Source organism: Triticum dicoccoides, chromosome 2B (genome assembly GCF_002162155.2).
Source record: "Triticum dicoccoides isolate Atlit2015 ecotype Zavitan chromosome 2B, WEW_v2.0, whole genome shotgun sequence".
NCBI classification, from domain to species: domain Eukaryota; kingdom Viridiplantae; phylum Streptophyta; class Magnoliopsida; order Poales; family Poaceae; genus Triticum; species Triticum dicoccoides.
In genome coordinates, this window is record NC_041383.1 from 372,300,201 (window position 1) to 372,308,513 (window position 8,313).

Consider the following 8,313-nt stretch of genomic DNA (forward strand, 5'->3'; position numbering starts at 1 on the left):
TCTGTACTTTTTTTACTCTCTAAGCAATATAAAGGGGTGGGGGAGCCAGCCGCACGTGACACGAGGTTCACCGTGCGCCGCAACCCCCACCAATATCCCTACCGATCTAGGGTTAGCGCGATACGATGGGAAGCTCAACCACCGTCGCCACCCACGCACACTCGCGCTCACGCCGTTGCCACATCACGATGACCTCCGGCGCGAGCTCGTCAGGTAAAGGAGAAGGTAATACTCTACGCCCCACTACCGGAAATCATTGACCCATACGATCTAGTGGCCTAACAATGCTATACAGAAAAAATACAGTCTATAGAAGGATAATAATCTTGCACTTACCTCAACCAATCACATGTCCAAACGATAGCCAGATTGATATGATCGTTGAGAAGAAACATATTAATGGAGAAAGCCACAGGAAAATCTAAAAGAAACGAAATCAAGCACCAACTTAGCAGTTTGTAAAATTAGGAACAGAGAGAAAAAGAGAGAAGCCATACACATCACAGTGATGCTGCACTTCGACGGTCGTGCATAGAGCAGCACATCCTCGCCGCCCTTCTCCTCGTGCACAGGGCAGGACATCCATGCCGACCGGCCTGACCTCTCTGGCTCTACCGCGGATCTGCGTCTCCGATGTCGATGCCTGACCTCCACCCCCCTACGTCTCCCCTCTCCTCTGCGACAACACCCTCCCTCCTCGATCTCTCATCCTCTTTACTGGGTCATCGTCGATCCTTTCCTCTCATGCCGTTGAACCCCGACGTGGGGTTGGGATGGGGGCTCCTCAGTTGGCCGGGAAGGACTAACGGGAGCTGCGGTTCTGGCGAGATGGGAATGGTGAGGGAGAGGCGGCGGCTGCGGGGAGCCGTGGAGAGTGGGGAGCGGGGGAGGAGGATGGACGCGGGGGTATGGGGGACTGGTTGATAGGGTTTCACCCCACGTTCCCATCGTCCCCACACAGTAAAATTCTTCACGTACATAAAATCGAAGTCAAAGCACCTTATTTCCTTGACCCCACAAGTAACAAGCCCCACCTGACATTCACATGTGAAGATGATATTAATGTACGAGAAGACCAACGGAGGAGTGACTGCGAGCAGCTAATTCGTTCAGGAGTAAAACCATCGGACGGTCAAAAAACTATAGCGCGCGCAGGTGCCCTCTATGGCCGGGTTGCCTAGAGAGGTTTATATGTTCAATGTTCCAATAAATCTCGTGTAATCTTTCGATCTAGCTTTGAAAGCAAACATGAGTACATTCCATGGGTCTTTGAGAAAATCTGAAACAAGACGATCTATTTGTTCCGTGTGGGAGCTTATCTTTTGCCTCGGTGTAATTTCATGAGTTTTGGTATTGCAATGCCATCTGTAGACTTGGTAAAGCAGCAGAAAGACAGAAACTGGCGAGTCGGAGGCGATGGAACGGATCTAGTCGAAGCGCCCGTCGGTGTGGATGAAGCGCTTGAGCGCGCGCATGAGCTCCGCGGACGCGTCGGACCACGGGTCGATGGTGAAGAAGCCGTGCTGCTGCCCCTCGAACTCCCTCACCCCCACTGGCTTCCCCATCGCCCGCAGCCTCGCGGCGTAGTCCACGGCCCTGTCACGGAGGATGTCGCGGCCTCCGACCACCACCAGCGTCGGGGCCAGCTCCACCGCCTCCAGCGCCGGGCTGTCCGGCCCGAACGGGTTGGAGGCCGGGTGGTCGACCGTGGCGCCGGGAGGCAGCGAGAGGCGCCAGTAGCGGTCGTTGAGCGGGCGGTTGAGGAACGCGTCGTCGGGGCACTCCGCCTCGGACCTCGTCCGTTCCGTGCCGCCGAAGAAGGGCATGAGTTGGACGTAGCCCCTGACGCGGACGTTGCCCAGCTCAGAGCGCCCGGCCGCGGAGCCGAAACGCACGGCCAGGTGGTGGGCGATGGTGCCTCCCGCGGAGTCACCGGAGATAAACACCCGAGTAAAGTCGGCGGCCTCTGTCAGCCATGTGTCGCCGGCGGGGCCGGCCTGCGAAGCAAGCCAGAGGAGGGCGGCGGCGCCGTCGTCGATGGCCGCGGGGAGGCGGTTCTCGGGGGCAAGGCGGTAGTCCGGGGCGACCACGACGGCGCCGAGCTCGGCGGCGAGGCGGAGGCAGTAGTTCTGGCAGTTGGGCCAGGTGCGCGAGCCGATGCAGAAGCCGCCGCCGTGGTAGTAGAAGAAGACCGGTAGGAGCTGGTTCCGCTGGCGCGGCCTGTAGAGCCGGAGTCCCAGCCCGCGGGGCGCGTCGAACTCGGCGTCCTTCCACTCCACGGTGCCGTCGTCCCGCACCGGCGTGGCGAAGCCCGGCCCATCCCTGCGCACCACGGCCCCGTCGCTGTACACCAACAGCACGCCCCGGCAGTCGTCCACGACGACGGGCGCGGCAGAGTCCTCGGAAGCCATTATGGCAGTGAACCGTGGTGAGATGGGACTTGCCAGGTGCGAGGTGATGATATAGACCCGGTTCAGTGGAGTACGTGACGTGCGCGCTGCACCAGGTGGTGTTGTGTGTTTGTCGTCGTCATCTCGGCCGGCCGTGCTGGTGCAGGCCATCGACGGTGTCCGGCGGCCGGCCGTGCTGGTGCAGGCCATCAACGGTGTCCGGCGGCCGGCACTAGGGGACAAGGCTTTGCCGTCACGCAATAAATACAGCGTCCATAGGTGGAGCTTGTAATACAAGTATTCCCTCAATTCACATATACTCCTACAAGATGTTGTAACTTTTTTGAATCAGATGTACACGTTTCATTTCAGTGTGTTTGTTCACTCATTTCAGTTTGTGTTTGGTCCATATTCGAAATATCCAAAGCATCTCATATTTATGAACGGAGCGAATATATGACTGTTACAATAAGAGTATAGAGCAAGAACGCTATTTTGTGAAACCAGGATGTAAACCACTCCCTCGTGTTTTGGAGGTATGTTAATACGTGAAGCAGGCCCAGTAAACGGTGTCATGCATGTATACTACTATTGGTACAAATAACACCAAGAGATAACAACGTCCTGGTCCTTTTATTCAGTATGGCCGGGACGGGTACTGTAAGTTGTATTGTAACTCATGTAGTATGTGTTGGAGTCCTCGGGTAAGGCTGTAACAGATCCAAAGGTTTCATGGACGCATTCAGTGGCGGCACCACGACAAACTTGAACAACCGAACCCACTGCCATGGAATCAGGCACTTCGTTGGTCAGATGCAGACGTGGGGTGGGATGAGCTTTCCTGGATTCATGATGTTGTTGGGATCCAGCGCGGCCTTTATCCTTTTCATCGTCTTCAGTGACTCCATCCCCAGCTCCTTCTCCAGGTACTGCCAATGCACACACCAAAGCACTTGTCACTTGTCACACTCATGGGTGCTGACTTGTTGATGACTCATGTGGAAATTCGAAACAAATCACGGCCTTGATAAGATAAAGAGGTCATAGGTCACCTGCCTTCATTTTCCCTGTGCCAACACCATGCTCTCCTGTGCATGTACCTTCCATGGACAGAGCAGTATGAACCATGAAATGGTTTAGTCTCTCTGCTTCCCTTCGCTCTTCCTCCTGGCTTGGATCAAATAGGATAATTGTGTGGAAATTTCCGTCACCGGCATGGGCGATAACCAAACTGAAAACATACACAAGTCAGAGAGAAGGTCCTCCTGGATAATTAAAAGGATAGCATACTGTACTGTCATGCTGGAGCTGCGGTAAGAATCGCATGCTACTTCATCAAGAGTTCGATCGAATTTTCAAACTGCCCTGCTCTCCTATAAATACAAATCTAATACAAAAGAGGTGGCCATGGCTTTCCTAGCTACAACAAATAACAAAATGGGAAAAACCTAGGTACTGCGTAAGGGAGAATATGTACCAAGTCAATGGTGACGCATCAAGTAGTTGCTTAGATACAGATATGCATTCTGCAAGTCTAGACAATGGAACACAAACATCCTGCATGAACAACAATTGGGGCGGCATTAGAATTTACAAGACTTGATACAGTTCATCCACTGAAAACCAACAGATAATAAGGCTACAATAATCATAATGAGCATTGGCCGATCTCTGTGAGCATATGAGATAAAAAAAATTATGAAGCTGACAAGATCTGCATTTACCACCAAGGGACAAAAAAGCCATATGTTGATTCAAAAAAGAGAAGAGAGCGGCGCCAGTTACCCTTTAGGCCTTTACATAACTGAGAAGATATTTCGTTGCTATTTGCTAAGTACCCTATACTTGAATGTGAACTAAAATTGGATCACATTCCATATTTTCGCCAAATGATGATTAAATTGGTGCATGTTGACAAATGCCAAGATTCACAACTAAGGAGGTAAACATAATGGTATATGATGCATGCCACTAGAGACTAGATATCTCTAACCAACCAAAAAGGTGATGACTATAGTGATATCAAATACTGAGCAAGCAATCAAACCGTTATCATAGCTTCATGATCAGGTTTCATGGCAAAACCAGCCCAAAGTGCCTCCTTCCTGATCTGCACATAGAGGAAAATGCCATTAAAATATGCTTCAAGAACAAATATCATATATATCACAGTACTACTATTCTCCAGAAACCAGGGAACATAATGTCGTACTGTATGACACTGGTATTGCATGGCCTGTGCACAATCATGCGGCACAAAGAAACATCTGTAGATTAGCTCTACAATTTCAGATGACTGACCTTCCACAGTTCCTCTTTAGCATTTGGCTCCTCCACAAAAACAAAATCAGAACCATGGTGCTCTGCAGCAATCTTTTGAACCAACAGTGTTTGTTCAAGTGCATATGCTTCTGAATAGTTGCAATGGAAAGTAACAAAGAGAAGGAAGATCAGTCAGTTCTTGATGTGTAAGCTGAAGGAATGTTTGCAGCTTAAGAAGAGCTTTTAAGTAACTTGTCCAAGCAAGTGAACAACCAACAGAAGACGATAGTAAATTACTGAATATGTGTTAATTACATCCCCAAGATAAGGAACAGCTGTAGACCACAAGCATGAGCTATGGGTATCACTTCTGAAAATTGTCTAGAGTCTACTAAAAAGTAGTGTGCACAAAGTGAATTTAGTTTTAATAGAGAGATCGCAATGTTAGGAAAGCAACTTAACTTTATTGAAGGCCCAAGGGGCATATATATATATTACACATGACTTGAGGTGCAAGGAAACTAAACATAGACTAATAAGGATTCCTAGACCAATACTAATATACTCCTTAACACACACCCTCAAATGCAAAGCGTATGCAATAGCATTGCATTTGAAGAAGCGTAATTCTAGAAAAAAATGATAATCCAAATCCGCATCTTGAGAGTGTCGTCGCAGCATGAAGAGTCTTCAAAACCTGTCGAGTCGCCAAAGGGGATAACGAAGAGATGGCACATCAGAGGAAGACACCGCATCAATAGAAGATACAAAAGAAGTATCAAGAGAAGATGGGTTGTCAAAAGAAGATGGCACATCAAGAGAATGAAGCATTTGCTTAAAGAATCATGGCCCATGTTAACCGACGGCGAAAGAAGCACGGCGGCAAGAGAATGGGCTTAGATCAACAATGCAAAGAGAGGCCACAGAAATCCTATTGAGAGGACAATGACCAGAAAAAGGCTGGCAGACAAAAGTTTGGTGGACTCACATGACAAAACACAAAATTTCAACGGATTTGGTGGACGCAGCGGAAAACAAAGAAACTAGAAACGGCAGGGGACCAGGGGACGGGAGCACCATGTAGCAGCAGGAAGCAACATCACGTAGCAGCAGGAAAGCAGCAAGCAGCACCACGTAGCAGGAGGAAGTAGGTAGCTAGCACCAAGTTGCTGCCGGAAGCAACTAGCACCAAGTAGCGGAGATCCAGTAGCGTGCTGAGAGCACCGGTGGCCGGCAGCAGGATCCGGAGGGTGGCATCGATGGGATCCACAGCTGGGACGGACGGGGCGTTGACCCGGAGACCTGGTCCCGGAGCAGACGTGTGCCCACAGCGACTAGGGCGGCCGCCAGAGAGCTTGTCGTCTGTGTCGATCTGGGAGCAGCGTCGTCGATGCGTGCCTTCGATGCGTGGAAGGAGACGGGCTTCGATATGTGCCTTGGAGACGATCGAGCAGCGCAGGCCCGCAGCAGAGGAGAGCGTCGAGCAGACGCAGCTGAGACCTGGCGAACCAGCAGCGCAGGAGGACGCGCGTAAAGCCATACAGCAGGCAGAGAAGCGGTAGGCCCGCCGGCCGGAGAGAGGAGCAGCGGCGGCCGATGCAAAAATTGGATCGGGACAGAGATTGGAAAAAAAAATCCAATTGAGGACGAGTTGCGCGTCCGGAGACCTAAACCTAGGCTCTAATACCATGTTAGCAAAGCAACTTAACTTTATTGAAGGCCCAAGGGGCATATATATATATTACACGTGACTTGAGGTGCAAGGAAACTAAAAATAGACTAATAAGGATTCCTAGACCACAATACTAATACTCCTTAACACGCAAGAGGTATATGTACACCAGAAAGTTTTAACTACTCCCTCCGTCCCATAATATAAGATGCTATTACAGCCAGTACATTGGTTGTAATAGCATCTTATATTATGGGACGGAGGGAGTATATGCTAAGTTATAACCTAGAATACAAAAACAATATATTGCTGGTATAGTAGATAGTGTCATTCTTTACCTGTTATTGTCAATCACGCAATATCAAATTCACAAACTATTAGTATTATAGATACAAAATTAAGACCATGGAAATGAATCTGTCAGTTATGTCAATATGCCTGCAAAATCTAAGCATTTTTTATGTTTATATTCCTCTTTGTAGTATTATATTCTTTTTAATGTAGTGAAATCTTCTTGGGGTGTGTATTTGGGTGGTTGCATGCATAAAACTTCGCAGTTTGAACCGTTGCGGCAACTTGCATAATTCCTTGTACATATCATGCGACTCTGATCATCAATCTAGATACTGATTTAAGGAATGTGCACATATTTCAAATTTATCTAGATTGTACTACTAGAACTCAGGACTGCCACCATAGATGCATAATGCAATATAAATGGCATAAAACTGCAAGTTAGGTTACCTGTCCCTATGAATTCAAACATCAAGGTCGGCACTTCAGGCAAGCTTTTACCGTTTGCCATGTTTATTGCCCTTATCTGAACCTCATCTAACAATTCCACTCTCGAGACCTAACCAACCAGAAAAAGATAGTATCAGTAACTAACTAGCCAACAACAACCTTACTGAATTTTGGTTACCCACTGATACATCTCAACAAATGTAACTTGTACTCAAGCACTTCAACTGAAGTCAAGCTAACACCTACAATAGTCCCCGAAAAACATCTAACACCACCATCGACGGCCACTTAATGTGCAACGGACAAATTATGTCACATGAACAAATACGAACATGGAGATATGAACATTAAGTCCATGTGGTAACTGGCAAGGATGTCGATTATTTCATATTTGACTTACAATTTTTTCAAATGTCATAGCAATGAAAGAAAAACGGAAGGACACGGACAAACCTGTATGCCAGAATGCATTGTTGCAATAGCAACATCAGCAGCATCCTTAACCGTTTGAAAATTGCACATAGCAACCTGAATATAGAGAGCATTTAGGAGGAATGAGTTCATAGGTAAAATGAAGACGCAGAGAGAACTACAAAAAAAGGTCGACAAAGCTAGACGAATAAGGTAGCGTGCTATGCATGTCCATTACTCTTTCAAAACTTCTAACATTGAAAATGGTACATGGTTTGCTACTAGAAATGGCAAAACAAGATGAATGTTGTGGCGACGTGAATACTGGTGCATTGTAAGAATAGCCGTGTTGCGGTTTATATGTTATAACTTAGGATTGCGGACCGCCTTCCCACGTGGAGGGCGTCCATGCGAAGGTGGATCGCCTCACCTGGGGGCTGGTGTTCCGGACCTTAGCAGGGCCGCGACCAGCCTAAGGATCCGCTGGTTGTGGAGGATGTGCACTGAACTCCTCCGCTCTGGGAGAGGCCTCGACCTGTAATTCTCCCACGATGAGTGTGAGGTGTTCGCCACAATGGGCCGCATCCACCAGGATGGTGGTTGGTGGCAGGACCTCAGCCTTATTCTGGGAGGATCGCTGGCTCGATGGCCGTGCCATTTCTGAGATTGCGCCTGAGCTCCTAACGTTGGTCTCGGGTGCATCAGGAAATGCCGGACCGTCAGCGATGCCTTGGCTGACCGCCGTTGGATCTCGGATATCAGAGGGGCCTGAGCCCATTGGCACTCTGGCAGTATATCGAGGTCTGGTGGTTGGTGTGCCGATACTCCTCCAAG

The 8,313-nt window shown here is 48.8% G+C and overlaps 2 protein-coding genes across 3 annotated transcripts in view; both read right to left on the reverse strand.

Moving 5' to 3' along the window:
* Positions 1-1,199: 1,199 nt before the first annotated feature.
* On the reverse strand, positions 1,200-2,442 carry LOC119363724 (probable carboxylesterase 15). Its single transcript, XM_037629094.1, has one exon. It carries the CDS (start codon positions 2,409-2,411, stop codon positions 1,428-1,430), a length of 984 nt encoding a protein of 327 aa, XP_037484991.1. The 5' UTR covers positions 2,412-2,442; the 3' UTR covers positions 1,200-1,427.
* A 363-nt stretch (positions 2,443-2,805) lies between these two features.
* LOC119363723 (D-lactate dehydrogenase [cytochrome], mitochondrial-like) overlaps positions 2,806-8,313 on the reverse strand; it is a 16,250-nt gene continuing 10,742 nt past the window's right edge. Inside the window, exons 11-17 of one of the 2 annotated variants that reach the window (XM_037629092.1) lie at positions 7,522-7,596; positions 7,069-7,177; positions 4,692-4,801; positions 4,438-4,500; positions 3,868-3,947; positions 3,443-3,621; positions 2,806-3,319 (exon numbers count right to left, since the gene is read on the reverse strand). In XM_037629092.1, coding sequence (XP_037484989.1) covers positions 3,024-3,319; positions 3,443-3,621; positions 3,868-3,947; positions 4,438-4,500; positions 4,692-4,801; positions 7,069-7,177; positions 7,522-7,596 — 912 coding nt within the window. In that variant the 3' untranslated portion in view covers positions 2,806-3,023. The remainder of the gene's footprint in view (positions 3,320-3,442; positions 3,622-3,867; positions 3,948-4,437; positions 4,501-4,691; positions 4,802-7,068; positions 7,178-7,521; positions 7,597-8,313) is intronic. The other variant, XM_037629093.1, reaches the window with a different exon arrangement.